A 23,129-nucleotide genomic window follows, 5' to 3' on the forward strand; every position below is an offset into this window, starting at 1 on the left:
CTGACACAAATCCCACAGTGCACCACAGTTAGGGGAACCCTGACTGGAGATGAGGCAGGTCCCTACTGATGTCACCCAGGGACTTTGCAGGTGCCTCATGAGAAGGTCGCCACAGCGGAGAGATGAGGGACCTCTGCCAGCCTTACCTCTGCTTACCCCCCGTTGGAACAAAGCCAGTCTGTACTGGCGCTGCGAGCTGATGACACGGCTGGGCTCGAATCCGGACTGCGGAGCTCAGCCTGCTCTCAGGACGTCCGCTAAAGCAGCCCCAAGCACAAATCGAAAATGGCCCCTCGGCCTTTTTACATAACGTGATACGATCAGATGATCTTAAAATGCATTACATGGAGGGAGAGTAGGGTTACTCTAGACCAATTAGAATTTTGTGTTTTTTTTTTTTTTTTTCCACGTCACATTAAAATCACTGAGTTTCTCATGTTTTGTGTAAATGATAATAGCGAGCAAAGAAGGCGTGTGCGGCTCCTTTGCAGATGAAGTCTGTACTTGAGCAGGCGCGTTTGCCAAATAGTTTCTGAAAGACGAAAGAATTAACGGAACACGCCGTGAAATGATGAAAAGCAGCGTGCATTATGGGGCGCTGCTCAGCCTGACGCGATCGCTCACTTATGCAGATGAGGCCCCCCGTTAGTGTAGCCTGTGGTCCCTGCGTGAGGGAGCAGGGGGTGGCGCCATGTACAGGCTCCTTTATGCCAGCTGCGGTGTTATTATAAATCACTCTAATTTCGTCCTATTAACTAATTGAAGGCAGAGGAATTAAGGGGAGTTAATTGCGCACATCATTTCGACAGTGAAAGGTTAGCGTCGCCTGCTGCCGCGCTGCTTTCCCAGAGCCATCTCTCTGTGAGTCATGAGTCATAACCTACTGTGAATCACAGCGAGTCCACGCCCTCTCTGGCGAGCGGTGCCTGCGGAAGGATAGAGACATAAACACAGGCATATGCCGTCTCGCTGTGAACCTTTCACCGCAGACCTCGGTGTGTTTATTTCTCTTTTTAAACCGAACCGGGCTCGTCACCAGAAGGGTGTAGGTTCCATTCTCACGTGAGACTTTGTCATGTAATCCTTGGTCAAGATACTGAACTTGAATCAACTTTGGTAAATATCTGGCTGTGTAAAATGGATGGTATGCACGATGTCAGCCGTGCAGGCCATCCTGGATACAGGGCCTCCACTGAGCAAATCAATAGTGTAATATTTATCCCATAGTACGTCTGGTTAATTTATATTGGGCATGAGAGGTATTAGTAGACTATGAAATATGAGTTTTTGCTGCCGCGCTCCTGCACAGCCAGTGCTAGCCCCAGTGCACTATGGGAAGGCACGCTCAGAGCGGGAACCTTGTGTGTGTGCGCTCCCCGGCCCCGGTCGGCTGATAAAGCGAGGAGCCGGAGACGCCCCTGTGGCTCCCCCACCCACCCCTCCCGTCTCCACACGCCCCTAATGGTGTGGCTCATTACCACGGTGATGGATTGCAGTGGCGCGCAGAAATGACAGGACTTCAAGCCATCCCCTGCCCCGTTCTTAAAGCCCGCTTCCAGAGCGTGATGTATCTGCCACGCAGCATCCAGTGCCATCGGAGAATAATGGGAGTCGCTGGTTTGGCATCAATCCACACGTGCAACACACACCCACAAATACAGTCTGCATGAACACACACACCGTACAGTATATGTATGTATATATATATAGAGAGAGAGTGAGAGAGAGTCGAACTATCTTAAGTAAGCTGTTAAGCGAAGCCAAACAGTTGTCAATAGTAACAGTGTTAGCCTTGCATGCGTCACGGCTCACTCATGATTCCTAAAATACAGTGGAAAAACTTTGTTTGAGTTTGGCAGGGGTTTCACACAGAGGGGGGGGAAAGAAAGCAACAACAGTGTTCTGTGCACAGATGTTTTCTATTAGACGCTCTTTTCCGCAGCTCCTGCTCGTGTAAGCCCGTCCTGTCCCCCTGTCAGCTGCGCCGACTGCGCCGTCTGCACGCAGACGTGGACAAACACGCAGTGGGTCTCAGAATATTAAACGCTCATAAGCAGCAGATAGATCCAGAAATGTCAGCTTTTCAAGTGGCAAGTAGTAGACCCTCCCCCCTCCCCCTCTCACACACATTACATACGCGCCCGCGCATACTGGAACCATTATGCTTCCTCTGGTGCTTTCTTTAACAACAGAATGTCAAATTCCCCTCGTATTTTTTTTTTTTTATAATTTTTAATTCATAGTTATAGATTATTATACTTTATCGGTTTGTTTTATTTTTAAGAAACAGCCACAGCTGGAGAAAATACGCACCCATTGTGCGCTGTATGTTCAAAGTTACAGAGAAGCGGTGTTTGATTAAGTTATGTAATCTGGGAGAAAACGCACAGCAACAGCAACACAGCAGCACAAAGGGGGCCAGACTCGAGCAGATTGTATGGCCGGATTTTGAGCTTCACACTGCGAGAGGATATTTGTATATTTACGGTTTCCTACAGGAAACCGCTGCCTCGCAGGAAGGTCTGTGCTGTACTATGAGCTGAGCAGTCACAGTGGAGAATGACTACTTTTGTCATTGGAGCGAGCGCCCGGGAGAGATAGAGTCCCCTGGTTTGCCGCCGTTTTTCTCTCTCCCGACCCGACTCCCCCCCTCCCCGCCCTCACGGCCTCCCCCATGAGTCTGCTACGGCTCCACCGGCTCTCCGTCATATGGAAGAACTGGATGTTTAACCAGGACCCCGAAAACCATGCCTTTCAGGTGGAGAACGCCAACGAGGCCGAGGAGGGCGCCCTGCTCCGGGACGCCCCCCACCGCCGATCCCGCCGCCGATTTCGGAAGGTCAACCCCCGGGGCGAAAGGGAGCTGATCACGGATGGACAGGACCCCGCCGGCGCCCTCATGGTGAGTGAAAACGCTTTTAATCCCGTCCTCTCTGTCCACCCAGAGAGCCAGGTACGCAGCTAGAGGCGCGGCCCCGAGTGCTGGATGTCCCCTAGAGCTGACGTCCCCCTGGCTTTTGACGGCTGAAAACATGAAACCATCGAACATGTGCCACAGGGTCATCAGCGTACAAACTGGCAGCTTTTGGATGGGGTGTAATTGTTTACTCAGGAAAGCTTTACAGCTGCGTCCTGTGTTTTTGTACTCTGAGCTGTACCGCTGTGTAGAAACAGACAGGGTGACAGGAGCGGTTGTGCATTGTAATGTAATGCGAAGTTGGTTTAAAAACCCACAACTGGAGAGTTAACTTAACAACTGGCTAAATAACTTAATAACTTGCTTAATAATCACAGCAACCCCTTAGATGGCACAAACCTTGGTTGTAATTTATACAACAGTCTGAGGTTAAGAAGTTGGTGATGGCAGAAGACTTATTGTTGGTGTCAGACAATGTTGGTGTGACACAAGCTGCTTTTGAATCATCGTTTGATGATTGTAGGTCTACCCAAGGTTAAATATTTGCTTCAGCAAACCCATCTTCACCTTCGATTTTGTGGTGGTTTTACTGTATCCTACATATCTGCTGATGGGCAGAATGGCGCTCGCGTAGAGTCGTTAAAAGGCTGACAGAGTTGCAGAACAAAAGGACGTCTCTCGAAAGCGCAGCTGTCGGGAATCCACACGCTTGTGTGCAAGGAGCTAACTCATTTCTCAGTCCTCCGAGGGGATTCCCCCCTGCTGATAGAATCAGTCGTCTGCGTTTCAGTTAGGCTTCTGCTAATCTGTCCGCTCCATACCTCATCGCTGTGCATGGCAGTTGGGGAGCTCTCCCTGTGCCCTGCGGGTCCCTCCCCTCTCAGCGTGTCTGAGATACACTAATGAGTGCATGTGCGTGTTCGCTTTCACATTCAGTCAATTTTCAAAACCAAGCCCCCTGATATGAAGTAAACAAAATGTGGTCGACAAGGTTGATTGATAATTTAATTGGTTTACAAAGATGAGTGGAGAAAATGGTTGTCAGGGACAGCCATGATGTGATTGTATGCTCTAAGCACAGTACCCTTCCAGTAATGTCGTCTTTTCTCTTTCTTTCCGCTCTCTTCGTCTCTCCCCCCGCCTCCGTCCGTTGGACCACCAGGATTACGCCGATAGCCAGGTGAGTGGAAACTTTGTAACTGAGTGTGCTGGGGTGGGTTATCGTTTTTTCTGAGTCAGTTCAGGCGCTCGCCTTAAAGATCAGGGTTAACTGTGCCATGATAGCGAGAATTTTTAACCACAAATCGCTGTGTGGAAGCCCCAGTGCGCCTGAGTGGGCTTGTTTGTGACGTACAAAAGCATTTTTTTTCCGAGCAGAAAACTCTCCCGGGTATGAGCTGGAACCTGTGGACTCTGGGTGGGGAAGCCAGTGAGTGGGGTGAGAGTCGGGGGTTTGGGGTGGGGGGGGTTCCAATACTGGGACACACCAGTGTAACATATTGCTGGTGGGGTATGCTGTTCAGCACCCCCTGCTGCCCAGCACCAAACAGCCCCCTTCCCCAAACGATGAGGTTAGCCAGATGTAAGGCTCATGATATTATATGGTGCTGAAAGTACTGAGTTATAGACTGGTAATGGCAGGGTGCTGGGAGCATTAGCAGCATTTGTAAGTGCCAAATATTACCTGTGGTGAACGGGGAAAGTAGCAGGTGTGTAAGAAGGCTTGAGGATGTTCTTAAAAAGCATTACGCCCGGCCTAATTATTCCACTGATGAATTACCCAAAATCCCTGGCATTGGCTGTGTGTACTGGGACCATCGCAGGGCAGGGGTGATGGAAGCCTTTCCGTTCCAGTATGTGCAGGTTGCTCCACCGAGGGGAAGGAAGGGGAAGGTGTGGAGGGGGTTACATTTCCTCTGTGAAATGAACAGGAGAGAAATGCCTATCAGCACCGCTGCTGTTATTACCGCTATGATATTGTACTGCTGGGGTCGGATTGGGATCTTGATCAAGAGCCCTTAAGGTGTCCAGAGGCTGGAGCGAGAGGTTATTTCCTTCAATCCTCAGGCTGAGACCGTATGCGCTGTGGTTTAACACAAGAGATGACACATTGAACGGACATCTCTCTCCAGATGTCCGCCATTTTAATTCATTCATTGCAGGGAAATTGGGCAAAGCCACACCACAGCTACTGTTTTGAAACACAATTTGGCAGACTGCCAAGGTGCCTCAAGACATGACCCCTCATGTCGCTGTTGAATTGTGATTACATGCACATAGTACCCGCCGTTGCAGTTGCAGAAGCAGAAGGAGCAGTTACTGACAGATGTACAGTACCAGTCAAAGTCTGAAGACTTTTACTCCTTTATTTTTTACTATTTTCCAAATTTTAGAATAATAGTGAAGACATCAAAACTATGAAATGACACAAATGGAGTTATGCAGCGACCAAAGTGTTATAAACAAACCAAAACTCTTATATATTAATCTTATATTTTAGATTCTTCAAAACAGCTGAAAAATATTTTTTTAAATTAAAAATTGTATTGGAAACAAATTCATACATAGGCATCAACTTCACTATTTATATTTGTCTAAGAAACAAATTTCAAGCATTTAAGCATAAGTCTTTAGATCAGAATATCTTTGAATGCGTGCTTCCCGTTATCTTAGTCAGGTGTGTCCAAACATTTGACTGGTACACTAATTAAAAGCAAAGCATAAGGGTTTAAAGCTAGTATTGTTACTAATGGTACGGTTGACAAAGACAAAGAACCAATGAGACTTATTTTGCTCAGTTTTTCAAAGCATTGGGGAATTCCACTTCACTCAAAGAGGTAATGATTAACCCTTTAAGTAGGGCTGAGAGGAGAGAGTCATGGATCCCCAGAGAGCTGTGCTGACGTGTTTGCGCCCGGCGAGCTGTAACCAGTGAGCGGCTCTCGTGCTGATGAACGTGCTGGGTGTGAGCGTGCTCTGAAGCCAGCACCTGCGTTAGGGGACAGGACGTGGCGGACATGGCTGCCAGTCAGCAGTCTGCGGTATTGCACTTCCTGTCAGTCTGCAAGACGTCTGCTCTGTGCTCATCATCTCTTTCCTGCCACCAGTACGGTTAGTGTCATGGTGCTTACAGGGCCAGAGAGAGAGAGAGAGACCTGCTGCAGGGCCTGACGGCAACGCTCGTCCTTAAACGTTCCCGCATGGGATGGCGGGGGGCTTCACGTCGTGTCACGGCGCAGTTCTGCAGGCGCTCATTCATTTCCCTCCTCTCAGCTTCACGTCCTCAGCTTCATGCTTTAATGTAATGCTCCGCTCCGTGCGGTAGGGCTAGCATGCAAAGCCCCCTCTCCGCGCGCGAAGGCAATCTGATGGTGTGATCTAATCGTGCTCTTCCTCCGAACCGCGTGCAGACAACACGTCGCATGCAATTTGCACCGGCTGGCCCCACACGGAGTTAACCCCGACTTTACGGCGTTTAATTTGCACCGCTGTCACGCTAAAGGGTCCCCCTGTGAGAGAGAGAGTGGGGGGGGTTGAGTGTAAGCTGGCTAATAGGGCGGGCCTCTGGAGGGTTACCTCGGCCGCCGCTGCCACTGCCGCACTCCGGTCCGGAGTGATTTACGAGCAGCCTGAGCGCGGGGCTATTCCGAGCGTCGCGGTGTCTCTGGGCTCAGTGACCCGACTGTACTGTGGTACACATGACCCCTCACCACCTGCGCGGTAACACAGGGTCCTCACGCGAGGTCACTACCGGAAACACAACAGCCAGAGAGTGTAAACACGCAAAGGGCTGCTTTGTTTGTGGGAAGCACTGGGCCCCACACAGGCGGGGAAGATGAGAGGGCACTGGATCTACTGCAGCCTGAAAAATACTGCCCTAATACCAGAGCCCTGAATCTACTGCAACCTTAAACATACTGGCATAATACCAGAGCCCTGAATCTACTGCAACCTTAAACATACTGCCCTAATACCAGAGCGCTGAATCTACTGCAACCTTAAACATACTGCCCTAATACCAGAGCCCTGAATCTACTGAAGCCTGAATCTACTGCAACCTTAAACATACTGCCCTAATACCAGAGCCCTGAATCTACTGAAGCCTGAATCTACTGCAACCTTAAACATACTGCCCTAATACCAGAGCGCTGAATCTACTGCAACCTTAAACATACTGCCCTAATACCAGAGCGCTGAATCTACTGCAACCTTAAACATACTGCCCTAATACCAGAGCCCTGAATCCACTGCTACCTTAAACATACTGGCATAATACTGGAGCCCTGAATCTACTGCAACCTGAATCTACTGCAACCTTAAACATACTAGCATAATACCAGAGCCCTGAATCTACTGAAGCCTGAATCTACTGCAACCTTAAACATACTGCCCTAATACCAGAGCCCTGAATCTACTGCAACCTGAAACATACTGCCCTAATACCAGAGCCCTGAATCTACTGCACCCTGAAACATACTGCCCTAATACCAGAGCCCTGAATCTACTGCAACCTGAAACATACTGCCCTGAATCTACTGCAACCTGAAACATACTGCCCTGAATCTACTGCAACCTGAAACATACTGGCATAATACCAGAGCCCTGAATCTACTGCAACCTGAAACATACTGCCCTGAATCTACTGCAACCTGAAACATACTGGCATAATACCAGAGCCCTGAATCTACTGCAACCTGAAACATACTGCCCTGAATCTACAGCAACCTGAAACATACTGGCATAATACCAGAGCCCTGAATCTACTGCAACCTGAAACATACTGCCCAAACACTGGCCCTCCTCTGCTGGCTCTGCTGCTGCTGCTGCTGCTACTGTTGCTAATTTTAGGGGATTACATCATCGTAGCTGAGATGACAACCTTGCTGCCCCCCCCTCCCTCCCCTCTCTGGGGATGGCTCATATTTTCATCCCACTTAGCGCTATGGATCTCTCTGATGTTGTAATCAGGCAGCTTTTCATGGGGCTTCTGGGAGCGCTTTGCCCAGGCAAGGGGAGCTGGTCCAGCAGCCTGCTGCCCCACTCCGAAAACGGCCAGACTCCTCCGGGGGGTGGGGGGGTTACCCTGGCCCCTCTCACCATACCCCCCACCCCCCAGGAACTGGGTGGAGAGGCCTCGTGAATAAGGCAGGAATTCCTGTGCCTGTAGGAATAACAGGCACAAGCCCAACCTGAACCTCAGACACAATAGTACAGCGATACTACAAAGTGCTCTGCAGAAGCCTTTTATACAGTATGTGTTACAGTGGGAACAGCAGGGGCAGGAAGTGGTGTAGCAGTTGGGCGCAGGGTGGCAGAGCCTTAATCGGATGCCTTTGGGCTGCTAATTTCGCCTTGTTTCCCTGAGTTTGTTTTGGTGCAGTTCTAGCGCACTTTTTTGCATGTGCTGCTGCCTGTTGCTTTCTCAGACGAAATGCGGTGAGGAGCCCCGCTGTCGACTGGAAGCCGAGCAGAAACACACACACACACGCGCGCGCGCGCGCGCGCACACACGCACGCACGCACACGCTTGCAGTTTACGCTGTTGGAGGCTGGGGATTGAGAGGTGGTGGTCGGGGGGGTTAATTAGCGGTGTGAAGCTGAGGAGCAGAGGGAGCCAGTGCAAGACACACACACACGCGTACACACACACACAACCACACACGCGCACACACACACACGCACAGACTCTACACAGAGCCTGTCTCTCACATGTGGCATTGTTCGGTGCTCACTGAGGCGTGGCGTAGGGAGCCACAGAGGCTCGTCTCGCCTGCGTCACTCTCCTCTCAGCTCCTCTGGGACAAAAAAAAGCCCCTAAAGAGCCTCCCGCACCTCCCCTCCCACCTGCTCAGACTGGAGTAACTCTCAACGGTCCAACACCAACCGACCCGAGATATCTCTCTCTCTCTCTGTCTCGCAGTCAGCGGCCGTTTCAGAGTGTAATCTGATTGCCAGAACCGAGGCCCCACGGCAGGCGAAACTTTGTTTGATCAAAGCCGCCGTCTGCGAATGAGCCGCGTCTGCCGGAGCAGTTCGCCCGGCCTCGGAGCCCGAGCGGCGGACGGGCGTCCCGGTTTCCCGCGGCGGCGGTGGCCGGGCTCAGAAAGCGGCTGGCATTGCGCTCTGCGGCTCGTCGGCTCTGCGGTGACCGACGCAGCGGCGCATGGTGTGAAAGAGAAAAGAACACCGCGCAGCAGCAGGCAGAGAGGATGTGCATCCGGCTCTCTGCAGCCTCCTGTAACCCTCTGCAGGTGCCCCCGCGCCTGAAAAAAAAACCAACGCTCTGTTGCTTGGCAGGAACAGGCAGAAAGCACGGGGCGACGGGGGTGACGTGGGGTGTGTGGGGGGGGGGGGGGTGGCAGGGTGAAATCGGAGGGGGTGTTGGCTGAGGGTGAATACTGTTGGGGGGGGGTGGCTGGGGTGGATGAGGGTGACTTGGGGGGTGGGGGACAGAGTGACTCGGGGGGGAGTGAACACTTGGGGGGAGGGGGTGTATGGGGGGGCAAGGATGAACCCCCGCCCACCATGGTGGCAGGGGCTGGGCCGCCGGTGCGGCTTCTGCCCAGTTGACTGCGCCTTAAATAAAAGATGAGAGGAGTCCACAGCATCGCACAGAGGCTACCGCTCTGCGGGCAGGCTCTGACTGACAGACATTAGTGCCGCGCAAAGCCCCCGCCAAGCCGGCAAATGAAAATTAATTTCATTACGGCCGGGGAGGGGGGGAGGGGGCCGGGGGTCGGGGGTCCCCCCCATGACATCTCTCAGTGAAAGCGGCTTAAAGAATAGGGGGCATTTTCCTCCCTGCGCCTTGTTTCACAGACTTGCTGCGCATACTTTCTTACGGATAACACTCTCAGGAGAGCTCCATGTGCTCGCCTCCCATTGGTCGCCGATAAAAGGGATGATGTCATCCTTACTTGAGGGCGAACTGAGGAGGAAATAGAATTCAGTTCCCATTATTGCACTGGTGCAGGGGCTGGTTAGAGGAATAAGACATTCATATATTCTGACTGACTGTAACAGATGTATTCTGCAAGCGATTGAAAAGGTCCCAGTTTGTGAGTTGCAACGCGAGGCAATTTATGAGCTTGGGTTTCTGCTGTGCCTTACATCATTTCACTGGAGAAAAAGACATAAAAAACAGCAGTGTTACGCACATGCATTTTGCACATAGGATGCATGCTATACTCTGCAGGGATTGCTTTGGGAATAAGCTTTATTCAATACTCAGTTTTTTTCAGCCTGCATTAAATCAGCAAATGAGAATTTTTTTTTTTTCCCCTCCCCTTTCAGTTTTGCTACAGATGAGTCAAACTGTTATGCTCATCATTTGTAAGCGTCTGTCTCTGGACTCCTGAGGCACAATCACGCGCTGTATGTTAAAGTCGTTTTCTGTTACAAATCCTGCCTGGCTCCAAACGATCTGGGCTTTGTGAAAGTGAATACATTTGCATACATCCATGTATTAGATTTGAAAGCAGGAGCGCCTTCTGTTTCTGTGTGCGCGCCCGTGATTTATGGTTTGCCTTTATTATTTATGCTGTTTTTTTTTTTTGTGTGTAAGCGAATACACTGAGGTTTATGTGTTGCCTGATCAATAAAGATTCCCTGTCTCCCCTCCACTGCTGCTGCTGCCAGACAGCCAATCGGTCTAATGCAGTTTCCCCGGCGCTCGCTCCCGCTTCCTGCACAGGTGATGTCATTCTTTCTGCTCTATTCTCCTCCCACTCCTCTCCTTATTAGCCGTTCCATCTTGCGGAGGAGCGTCCAATCGAAGGGAGGTTCTCCTGGGGAGGGAGGGGGGGGGAGGAAGGCTGCCGCGGCTCTAGCCAGGGATGTGCACTCGGAGTCGGGGACAGGAGCAGGCAGTCTGGCCCCGGAGATGAACAGGCGTGTGCGCGTGCTGGTGTAGAGAGAGAGAGAGAGAGAGAGAGAGAGAGAGAGAGAGAGAGACAGAGAGAGAGACAGAGAGAGAGAGATACAGTCGCGGTGTGCGCGGTGAGAGCTGCAGGCTGCCTCGCACAAGCGAAGGACCAAAGGCTACTCACTGACCGACTCACTGACTGACCGACCGACCAACTGACTGACCAACGGACGGACGCCCCCGGTCGCCGTTCCCGCCGCCAGGCCACGGCGTGGCCCCCGGAGTCGGGCTCTTTCGGGGGGGGAAGCGGGGGGTTGGACTCTGTGGGGGACGTGCTCGGCGTTCGGCGGCACCGCCAACCAGGCAGACCGTTTCTCCGCGTGGGGGGCTACCGCTGCATCCGGGGGGGGCGCTGACCGCCCGCGGGTACCCGAGTCTACACTGCGTCCGAACTTCGACAAGTTTTGCCGAATTAAAAAAAAAAAAACCTTCCCGGACCGAGGAGGTGCGATCATGCACCGTTGTGAATTTTCCCCGGGATTTTCCTTGAAGTCCGCGACGCCGTGAGAGGAAGCGCTCTTTTTGCCGGGTCCACGTTCGGGGCATCGCACGCGCAGCTCTTCGATCCTCGTCTTCGCTGGGAGAAAGCAAACGGCCACCTCTCCGGGCTGTGCATCCCCCTGTGATCAGCAGCTGCTCTGAGAACAGTCGCTCGCCTCTCTCGGATTAGATCTGTTGACTTTCCGACAAGTTTCTGGAGGTGACTCCTGCGCCTTCGGGTGAAAGGAACTCCATCTGATTGCTGTCAGCGTATTTATTTTTCTACTTGGAAAGGGAAACTTTCCCTCGCCGCCTGGGAAATGGCTTTCCTCGTCCGTTGCTATGCCAACTGCTTGCAGCCGTGGTCCTCCAAAGTAAGTGATGTTGTAATCCCTTCTCTGTCCAGTTCTCCTCTGTTTGGATGCTGTGGGCTGTTCTGCATGTGCATGGCTTTGGCCTTGAGTGATGCATCTCCGTCACTGCACAGTGCTTTCTGTTTAGAGGCTTTCCACTTCAGCCTGCCTTGTGTAAGCAGTCAGAAATGCACAAAAACTGTCTTTCATTGAAACACAACAAAGCCAGGGTTTAGAAATGTGAAGTGGCCATCTTTTTTTGATCAAGGTTCCACTCTTATGCAAAGCTTATTTTGAATTGCAAGGTTTCTGCTCTCCTGCTGTGATGAAACGTGTGTTTGTCATATGAATGTTGTCGCAGTTTGTTTGCACATGAGCCCCTCTTGCAAAGTTGTTGATGCACTTAAACACTGAATGTTGCGTGTGTTAAGGGGGTGGAGGGGCACGCACCCCCCCCCCCACAGCACTTTTGAATATGTATGAGCGGCGGCATCCGTGACGGCCCGGGCCCGGTGGCGCTGTCACTCCCTGGCTTGATTGATTGCGCCGGGGGCGTTTGGACGCGACCCGGGGGAAGCGGCGCGTCAGATTCCCGCGGCGGAGCTCTGTCCCTGTCTGCACCTCGGCCTGCGTGTTTCCAGCACTTTCCCAGCCCAGCTCCCCCCTGCGAGTCCCGGTCCTGCGATTGGCCCCGCGGTGGACGCCAGACGGGTGGCACGCCCCCACCCCCCCTCCACGCCCGTCCTGTGAGCCCATTCTGGCCCCTACGCCCCTGCTGATTTCTGTGGAGGGATGCGAACACAAACAAGGCTGAAGTTCGGAGTCAAGTGGAAATGAGTGCGGAGGCGGCAGTGTAGCATAGTGGTTAAAGAGCACCAAAAGGTTGCCGGTTCAATTCCCCACTGGGGCACTGTTGCGGTACCCTTGTACCCAACTGTACCCAGCTGAATAAATGGATAATTTTGTAAAATAAATAAATACACTGTCACTGATGTAATTCACTGTGGCTAAGAGCGTCTGCTAAATGCCGGTAATGTATAAATGTGATGTACAAATCTATAAACAGTGAGCAAGTGACACCCAGCTTCCCCTCTCCCCCCCACCCCCCACCCCCCATGGCTGTGGCCCCTGCCAGCGATGGCAGTACAGGTGGCAGAAGTGTCACATGGGGCTCCCACTGCGGGGAAGCCTGTCACACGCTTTCCACACGTTAAAACGCTGCCGATGGCACTCCGCTCGGCACTCGCAAAACTGTTACGCCACCCTGGGAACTGATGTCTTTGTCACGATCTTCGTAAGATGTTTGTCTTAATTATGAAAGGTGCAACAGCTTAATGAGCTCCTTGGTGATAACATGCTGCAAAAATAGAGAGAGAGAGAGAGAGAGAGAGAAAAAACGACTTACACCTTCTGGAAGTTGTGTTAAAGTGTTCATTGAATGAAAATTGAAATTTATTAGTGTTTCAGAGTACAGTGCCTGGAGAAAATAGATCTCAGAGGTGACTAACTGTGTTCCATGTAACTTTTTTTAGTGACAAGTAAGCAGTTAACCCTTGTTGTGCTCTTCGAAAGGGGAAGAACTGCACAGTGATTAATTGCATACAGGCCCAGACTGCAAACTAAAATCTTTATGGCCGTTCAACTTCATGCAGGAATTGCAGAGCACGTTTTCATGGCGACTTTGTATAATGGCATTAATGGAGATCGGAGATGTGCTGTCCTGCTATCGGACGTCACTGATGCCGAAATAATCCTCGACAGTCGTGATTACGTCAAGGCATTTCTTGTTTCACACCGCCAGCGTGTGATGAAGACGAAGACGTGAAGAGCAGCGCGGTTATCTTGCTGACGCGGATTTCCCCTATTATTATCATTATGAATCGGTGCAGCCTCTGCTATCTGATCGCTTGTAAACAACAGGGTTACTTATTTCTTATCTTCTCGTCATATGCTGCGAGTGGATGTGAGCCCACGTGACATTATTAGTTCATTACCATAAGATAATTGAAAAAGCTCACAGTTAGCGGATTGTTCATAAGTCCCTGTATGACGTACGGATAACTAGACTTGTTATGTGGCGCTCTTAATGAACAAGCCCCGAAAGGTTAATGAGATACCCACTAAAATGCATTAGGTGGAGCACAGACAGAATGTATGGACTGAAATAGTAATAAGGTCACAGAAATGTGCTTTTTAGCGAAACTGAGGAGGTTTCGGGCTGAAATTGGTGTGTGCGGCTTCAGGGAAAGGAGAGGCAACCTAACTTGGTTTCTGAAATACATTTGGCCTTTCCGTTCATATTCCCTCTATTACTGTCCCCCAAATCCCATTTACTTGTTATCATTTACAGTTTAAGAGATTTGTGGCAAGATGTGCATTTAGATGAATTTTGTATTTTAATGTCCACTGACTTCTAGGAATATTCAAATCGAACCCCACTCGCCCCCAACAGCGTGCAGAACTGCAGGACTCACTGTGTTTACAAAGCCTCTCTGCAGAAAGATCGGCCCTCACTCACACTTTCAGTCAGGAAAGCTCCCAATATCAATGCCCAAACTGCTATTTCATGCAAAGTTCTCAGGCTCTCCTTCATGAATATTGATGAGAAATAACAAACCTCTCAATTAGCCTTCGCGTTTTGGTAATTAGCAAGTAGGCCTTTCAAAAACTGATCCAATAAATATAGATATCGTAATCTCACGGTCAGTAATTGAATGTTCGGTCTTGTACTTTTAAATTGTGTTGACAGATTCCAGGCTGGGGTGTTGGCAAGCATTTAAGCAACTGAAAAACTGGAGACAGCTGAATGTGAACAGGACCAGGCTGTGTTTCCCCCTCTCTACTCTTGTGTGGAAGTGCAGGCTCATAGCTTTGCATTTGCTTGTATGTGTCTGAATCTGTGGAATTCAGTCATACATTATTCAGGCAGCAGTATGAAGTCAGTAGCGTGCTGTTACTTTGTGCTCTGTAGTGCAGCCTTCCATCTCCCTGTATTTTTCTGGTGGTCAGCCATATCCTAACTTGGCAATCTCGTGAACTTCCTGGCGGTGTTATTAATGGCTTTCTGATAGCCATTAGCATTCATCTTCCTGTGTTTTCTCTCTCTCGTCTGAGGGAAATGCCAGCATTGATAGCGTTTGCTGTGCCGTGTCGAGTTTTCGACGTTTCGCACGGTGGCCGACGAAGGTGTTTTCCTTTTGCCGAGAGCACGGGAGAAAAATATTTAGCCAACTTTTTTTTTTTTTTTTTATCCCTTTTCCTCCCTCAGGTGCAAAGTGCTTAATCTTGCAGCCTCAGCAATCGATGGCATTGCAGAACTGTGGCATAATGAGCACCTTGTCGGTCCTTTGAATAAGTATGCAGGTGGCGCGGGAGGTGTCCGCGCCGCGTCCCCTGCAGCAGTGAGGAGCAGAGATGTCTGCCGCTAAAGACCCCGAGGTGGCACGTCACCCAGCTGTCATTGCAGAAGCTGCACACGGGAGAGGGCGGGGTCCGTCTGTCGGCTCCGATGGCCTTGTCTGGTCAGTTCAGAGTAACTTGGTGTGTGGTATTGAAGCACGTTAAGGTAAAACGTGCTTCAGTAATAATGCAGCAAACTCATTTCAGATACAGGCATTTCCAAGTGTCTGTGCAAAATGCAGCAAAACACTTTGAGTGAGCAGTCTTTGCAGATGTTATCCTTTATTGATTCCTGCACAGTCTTAATTTATTTTTAATTTCAGTGACTGCCAAACTGGGTGTGATGTATAAACACTGGGATCAAAAAAGGGTAAATCGTTAGTCAGTCCTAAGGACCGTAGCCGCAATGAGGAACATGAATCCAGCAACCCTGCTGATTGGTTGTCAAAACCCAGCCCAAGTGAGTCACTCTTACAGAGGCTGAGATCATTCTTTTTTTTATTTTGATGATGATGAAGAGGTTGAAACTGACCAGTTCTTCATGATTATCTGTTCTCACTGCTGCAGAGATGACATTTGCTTAGATATGCTTGCAAGGTGTTCGCCAACAGCATCTAATAGTCACATCAGAGTGTTCACAAATGGCTGCATGTGGTCAACACCCCGACCCAACAGCCAGTCTCTCAGCTGTGCCCCCCCCCAAACACTTTGCATATATCTTCTAAAGAAAAATGCATATAGCTTTATGGTTGCATTTCTGCTCCCTAGAACATCACAGCGGCACAAATTGCGCCATGCCTGCTGTCTGCGGTGAACGCGCTTGTGCTGCGGTGGATGTGGACTCTCACTCCGCTGTGTGTGAAATGTAGGTGATGGGGTTAGGCCTGATGGATGCTCCCTCTTCTCGCCTCGGCACGCTGCTGTTGCACGCTTGTTGTGAAGCTAAATGCCTCGGCACTGCTGCCCGCTGCAGGAAAAAAAAAAAAACACTCCTGTAGAAAAAGACTGATAGTTGAAGAGGGGGAAATGTGTGATGGCCTAATGCACAGAGTATTGATCGTTATCGCCTCTGCTTCCTGTCCAGCTGATACTCTACACCTCCCCGGACACGGGGTCTGAAAGCTCTCAGCTCGCTGTTTGGATAATATTGAGATGTTAAAAGCAAAATCTGAATTATGCATCACGTTATTTTTATTTTTCTGTAGAGTTGTTGGCATCGCAGATGCCACGTTCAGAATGTAGTGCAATTAAAGGCTTTAAAATGTATAGTACTTGATTTAGCCCCAGAGGTACAGAAAATCTCCTGAAATTTGTGCAGCTGTTAGGTTATACATATGTAAGGTGCTTAAACTTTTAAACATTCATACTGGCACCTAAAAGGACACACACACACTTTCATTTCTTTTCTAAATTGAATGTTACTAAAAGAGGCGGTCGTCCGGTTTTGTGTTTTGAAATATCACTCTAGCTTGAATGAATTGGAATGGGATTCATGCGAGTATGGACTTGTAGGGAATGAATTTGGTCTTTGGTTAAAATTCAGGTTCATAAACAGTGTGATTTGCAGGGGATGTGGGATTTGTTTATTGGTGGCTGAGAGGCAACCTGAAGTAAGAAAGCAAAGGGCATTTGGGAAGTGAAAGTGTATGAGGTGATACCCACTTTACATGCTAGCACAGAAATCCAGGCTATGGTATAAAGCAGGTATCACTTCATGCTGTATCACTTCCCAAATGTCCTGGTGTTCAGGAAAAAATATGGAACATGACACTCTGTTTGTATTCCCCATACACGTTCAATATAGGCGATTTCTGAATACCTTAAGCCCTCCCAGTTTTGAGTGGTGCCACTGTAATTGCTGTTGACAGCCGCAGGTCTTTCACAGGATCCCGTTTCTCCTTCTCCTTATGGGTCTGGAAAGGGTAGTTTTAATGCCATGATACGCACGGCGTTTACGCGCTCCCCATCCCAGCCCTGAGTGATAATATTTCAGCCGAGTTCACTATTCCAGCTGTTTCCATTATCTTAGTGCTGCCTATTGATTTTTCCACCACTGGGTATACATAGAAAGCCCTCCTGGATAATTTTCAAGGGCATTTATAAATACAATATGCCGTTGGCCTGTGCCCTTCCTGGCAGATTGAGTTTGGATCTTCGCGTCTGGCTTTCCTGCCATGGCCCTGTTTATCCATTTTGATTCTGAGCGTAGATCCTGTTGCCGGCTGGGCATTAACGCCCCCCCCCCCCCCCCCCCGTAAACCAATAAACCTGGTAGCCGGCAGAGAGGAGGGGCGTGGCTCTCGCGGAGGGGGGGCCGGGAGGTGCGGTGCGCTCAGTTTCTGCCAGGAATGGTATATCAAGCTGTCAGGTGCCCCGTTTTTCGTTTCCGAGCCATCTGGAGGCCCCATCGGAACGTGCCAAGTGGAGAATAACAAGTCCGGCGAAAGCACGGGGGGAGGAAAAAAAAAGCGGAGGGGTCCTTGGGGCCCTCCCGGGCGCCCCAGATAAAGTGTTCCCCAGACCCGGGAGGAGCGGCCGGGGGAGGGCCACAGGAAGCATCTGCAAGCATGGGAGGGGGGGTTGGAGGGATTGGGGGGGGAGGCCGCCATGGACAGGGGCGTGTTTAAATGAGCGTTTAGCCTCCCAGTGTCTACCAGTATGGCATGCTGTCCGCTGGTGGAGCCCTTTTCTGTGGCCAGACTGAGCAGCAGGTTGGGGGGAATAGCGTTTCCCGTTTTGCCGGCGTCTCGCACGGCCGGGCAGTAAACATGGAGCCCCACGACACGGCCTGTGCGGCACTCCGTCATGGCAGGCCCGGTTAGTATGTCAGGCACGGCGGGGAGAGGCGGGCCCTGACAGGCCGCTGTCAGGCCTCTCATGAATATTCATGCGGTCTGCGGACACATCGGCCTCACTGGCAGCAGCCCCTGCCTTCCCAGGAAGCCGCTCCGCTCAAACTTTCTCTCTCTTTTACCCTTGAAATGAAGTGATTAACCAAACCCCATTCAGAACTGCACAGCCCGAGAGGATACATTGTTTAGTGCACACGGATAGCATTTCACAGTGATAAGAGGGCATTTCCTGTTTACCAGATTCAATATGCCGAGAAAGCAAAAATGCAAAAGAAAGGAAGAATTGTCACATTTTTCCGCAGAGATTGACAGATCTGCTATGTCTTAGCAGTGTAAGCAGCATATGCACACGCATGTGCGCACATTAAAACTAAAAAAAAAATCTCATCAGGCCCCTGTTAAGTTAACAGGTAATATTAGACACCAGTTTCACAGTTTTTGGATTTGCACAGGCACAAAGGTGCGGACCGCTATGGTGACTGAGCTGGGCACGGTGACTTGAAAGAGGCCCGCGTGTATTTGCAGGCATAGGCCTGAGCTGACTTCTCGGCTCTAGAATCTCTGCCGCCGTGCCGTCTGAGAGTTGCTGTCGCCGGGAGCGGGGGCCGGGCCGACTCCGCCCTCAGTAGGGCAGAGGTCACGGCGGGATTGTGCCAGTGTGGAGCGTCATCCACTCTCACATCCTGGCTGTCACAATCCCGGGTCTTAGAGCTCTCGGGAACCGTGCCAGCAGTGGGCCGCTTGCACAACGCCGGATACGCGGCAGCAATCATGGAGAGCTGGCGTTTGATATACCCCGTCGCTGACGACTGGCTGAGGGCTGAGGAAGCCAAAACTGCCAGAAAAGAGCCCTGCCTGCGGGTGGACGGCATGTGTAAACATGCTCCGACGATCACTTTTTGCTCAACTGCTTATGTGTACGACTGTGCGTAAGCAGTTGCAACACATTGAACACGTGCAGGTGATTGCATCACCTGTTGCTGGGCACTACACTAACTTAATTTCCCTTGTTCCTGTGCTGGACACCTGATTAAATGTATTTTAGGTTGTCCTAAGTGAAAAGCAAGCTGCTTTCCTGGAAGTAGCTTTTCCCTCCTCACTCACTGTTCTTGCTTGGTGTTATGTTGGAAAATACTTGCCAAGGATTTGCCACGTAACTACATTCATACCTGCAGTCAACTCCCACCATGGTCTTGCATGCTACCTGTAATATGTACCTGCTAGTCTGAATAACCACTGCTTGTTGGGCTCAGAAACATGCTGCTCCCCCTAATACATGCCTCTAAATTGGCTGTTGAAGTATTCACCATGTAACTGTTCATACCTGCAATCAACTCTGCATATACCTGCCTTAGTCTTGCATTCTTGCTGCAGTATGTGACTGCTAGTCTGAAGACCTCTGTTTGTTTGGCTCAGAAACATGCTGCTGCCCCCAGATACATGCCTCTTAATTGGCTGTTGATGATAAACAAAACACATTTTTTGAAACTCTGTCCTGATGATAAAGCTGTACGGATATCTTCAATGAACAGGGTTGCCTGATCCGGGCAGATAATCCACTCACTCTGAATCTGAAGAGTCATCGGTTGCCCTGGGCAACCTGTTTACTGTAAAATTCCTTGTGCTTGACCCTGCTTGTGGAGTGTGTGTCAGCGTGACGCGGGTGCGAGGGTGGGGGGGTGTTTGGCGGTCTCTGCCTGCTGTGTCTGACGTGACGGGGAAGCGCGGTGGCCCCGGCGGCCCCCGCTCACCCCGGGAGGCGCGGCTGGGCGCTTTCGCCGGGCGCTTTGCCTCCTTCGCACCTGTCACATTCGATTGCCAGCTCAATTCATTACAGCCCCCCCCCGACCCGAGATCTCTCCAGCGCCGGGCCCCCATACGTTTTAAAAGCAGGGGAAATCTCCCGAAGAAAAGGGCCTTTTCTCCTCCACCGTGTCTTTATCCTCGCCGCCCCCCACGACTTCCTTTTTTTATTTGAAAGCAAAGCCATTTTGGAATGGGTTTAAAGGTCACTGCACACGTTTTAATGAATGGGGACGGGAACCTTTTGGGGCGGCCGCGGTTCACGCGAAGTTTAATGCGAGGGAGCTCGGGTACCGTGCTCTGTTGTTCAGCTAATGCCATTAAGCCAACCAGACAGTGACCTCCATTGATCAAAGCTGTCTGCTGCGGGGATAATTTTGGAGCGTGTTTTCCAATGAGCCGGGAGGGCCTTTCTCACACCCAGCTCCTGACCACTGTCACCCCCCCCCCCCCACTTCCCAGTACAGTAAGTAGGAGCAGATGTTCCTAAATCAGATGGGGTGGAATGTTAAACAATAGCTATGTTAATTTGCTCATCCACAGAAACTTGTACCCTGTTACGTCCACAGCAGCTTAGGCATAGTGAGTGTCTGATGACTACGTCCCCATCCAGATCCTGAGCTTAGCCCATCACCGCTGCTTATCGGTTGACACGCTGGCCATCATATCGTCTGGATAACCAGGACCGTTCCGGATGGCTGTCAGCCTGTACGGGGATTGAAAACGGCTTGTTTGGCTCTGTTGGCATCTGCGGGCCAGTGGAATTCACTTAAAGAGGATTGCTTTGTCCTCAGCTCAGTCCGTGTCAGCTGTGCCATCTCAGTTCTATTATTTTCAAAGCCAGCTTCTGCCCTGCAGTGTTTTGTGTTTGTTTAGAGGTGGATGTCAAGAATGGTGTAGAATTAGGATCTGCAGACCGGTTTGCCACCTCACAGTGAATTTCCTGGTTTCTATTCGGAGACCAGCCGTTTTTTTTCTGTCAGTATTAATTACACTTCATTGCTTTTGTGGTAGAGAAGTAGCCAGTTGCAGCAGCCGCCAGAATGAACGCAAGGGTAACGGGTTTCAGGAGCGCGGCACCCTCGAAAGTTCAACAGAGCTTTTTGTGTCTATTTTAAAGCGTTCCCTTTTTTTGTGTGTGTGTCTGGCTCTTATCTCTGGGTTTTTCTTCTATAGGGAGTGTCTCTGCGGTCTTTGTGATGCAGCGCGTGTGCGCTGATAAACCGCTGGGAGTCTAAACTTCACTGTCTCTCCACCTCGGTCCCCTCGGTGCGAGTTTTCTCTCCGCGTGAGAGTAAAGAGCACGGCGCGGCCTTTGAATGCCGTGGCCCGTCCCTCTGATCCCTGCCGTACCGCAGCATTTACGCCTGACCCGCGCGCGCGCTACCGGTGTGCATTTCGGACGAGTTTCAGCCGCACGCTGCGTTTGGTGCTCAGACGGCAGCGCACAATGACATCAGCTTACAAACGACAAAGCGGTCTGCATTTCACCGCTGGCCAAGATGCACAGAGTTTGTACAATGGAATTTTTGCATTTTTTTTGCAATTAAATCCATTTAGTTGGGAACTAACTAAACTAACTAACTAACTAAATCATTTATTCGATCCAGGTGAAAATTCAGTAGTTATAAAATGATGATGCAGTGGCTTGAGGTGAGATGTGATACAGCACAGTAAACGGGTATCCTTAGGTATCCTAGTGCTTTAACAAAGACTGTATTGTTGCCGTTGTGTATAATTGTGTAATATTGGTATCCCTGGCCACGTACGTAGGCTTCGGATAGACGTAGGACTACCATTAGTGAAATTATTGAGATGAATGTATAAATAATGGAGATGGAGAAATGGAGTGACCTCATGCGGCTTAACAATTACAAAGCCTGGGATCTTCAAAGCCATGCACTAACTTTAACTGCCTTTAATGCAGGAGCATTTCTCATTGAGAGGCCTTCTGCTCTGGAGTTCTATGAAGTGAATCTTTCTAATGTGCTTTGTTTCCTTTTCAAATGTTCTTATATCGAGCAGCAGTCAGTACCAGAAAGTTCAGACCATCGTTTTAAATAAGAATAAAAATCAGGAAAACCAACATTTCAGCAAACAGTGTGCATTCAGAATTGCTGAAGCACTTAAAACAATGCCAGCCTTGCCCTCAGACTAGTGGTATTATCCAAACCAACCTCAGGTCAGTGGGAAGGAGCTGCCTGCTCAGTGTTCAGTTGTCCAAACAGTTCCTGTACTGACAGGATGATGGCTGTTCCAGGTAATGGCTGACCCAGGATCAGTTAGCTCTTGTGACGAGTTTAGAACATGGTGACTGACTCTTTTATTGTGACACGTTTTCAGGTTCTCTCCATGGGGAATATGAAGGCATTGAATGGTAGTAGCCAAGAGTGACCCTTCAAGGTGCCATCCATTTGGTCCTTAATATGGGGAACCTATCAGTGATAAAACAGCTTGAATGGGTTCCCATGAATATGCTGTTCTTTCAAACAAATATTTATTTGGAGCTGAGAATGAGTTCAGCCTTCGTGAAGAAAGTCAAAGATTCCCCCCAAGGAGAAGCATCACATCACAGACTGTATGCTCAACAGCACGCTGCCACAGTGTTTCAGGGAATTGCCAAGCTTTTGCGCACAGTGACAGCTTCTCTGACTGAAGGCTGAACATTTGAAGAAGTTGCATTGCTGTCGTTTTAGTTCCTGGCAGAAAAGAGTTATCTGCCTGGATCTTATAAAACATTTGCCTTTCTCCTGGAGCAGCTCATCTCAAACTTTCATGTGCTGTTTGTCCTTCCTGTTCTGGAAAACCAAGCATCGCCCACTCCCCCCCCCCCCCAAAGAATTCTCCAGTTGTGGCGCCGTCTGCCGTGTCCGAAATGAAGAATGAAAAATGAAGGATGTGATCCGGCTTTGAGGCCATGAGAGTTTGACTGAAAGGCGGAAAGAAAACACTATTACGAAATTTATTTAGCTATTTATACCAATTTATGGGAAGCATGGGCTTCCCAGTGAGTCATAGTTATACGCAGTTGAGGGTGCACAGGAAGCTGAGAGTAGGCTGCCTGAGATGTGCACTTCAAAGATATTCTGCCAGAATTGAACAAACACATGTGAACATCATAGTGTCAGGTCCTGTGTTGTAGGCTGCTTGTACTTATGCAGTCCAGGCATTGGACTAACTAAATGGACCGCCACAAAGCACTTTTTCATACATGTTTTACGTGATTTGGACCAGAGAACATCTGATGTCCAGTTAGATTAATCTGTTCTCCAGAATTTGTATCCATGCTCACTAAATTTTAAACTGCCGAATTTGCTAACTGTTGCATCTCTAGGCCGTAACCTGTCATACCTGCACAGACCTCTGTCTATTCCAAATGTAAAAATTTGTTGGTTCATAAG

At 49.9% G+C, this 23,129-nt stretch overlaps 1 protein-coding gene across 2 annotated transcripts in view; it reads left to right on the forward strand.

Moving 5' to 3' along the window:
* Window positions 1-23,129, forward strand: part of LOC118774716 (rap guanine nucleotide exchange factor 6-like) — a 91,581-nt gene that overhangs the window by 30,694 nt on the left and 37,758 nt on the right. For both annotated transcript variants that reach the window (XM_036524159.1, XM_036524160.1), the window contains exons 6-7: window positions 2,759-2,902; window positions 4,080-4,097. In XM_036524159.1, coding sequence (XP_036380052.1) covers window positions 2,759-2,902; window positions 4,080-4,097 — 162 coding nt within the window. The remainder of the gene's footprint in view (window positions 1-2,758; window positions 2,903-4,079; window positions 4,098-23,129) is intronic.

The sequence above is a fragment of the Megalops cyprinoides genome, chromosome 3 (assembly GCF_013368585.1).
Source record: "Megalops cyprinoides isolate fMegCyp1 chromosome 3, fMegCyp1.pri, whole genome shotgun sequence".
In the NCBI taxonomy this organism is placed as follows: domain Eukaryota; kingdom Metazoa; phylum Chordata; class Actinopteri; order Elopiformes; family Megalopidae; genus Megalops; species Megalops cyprinoides.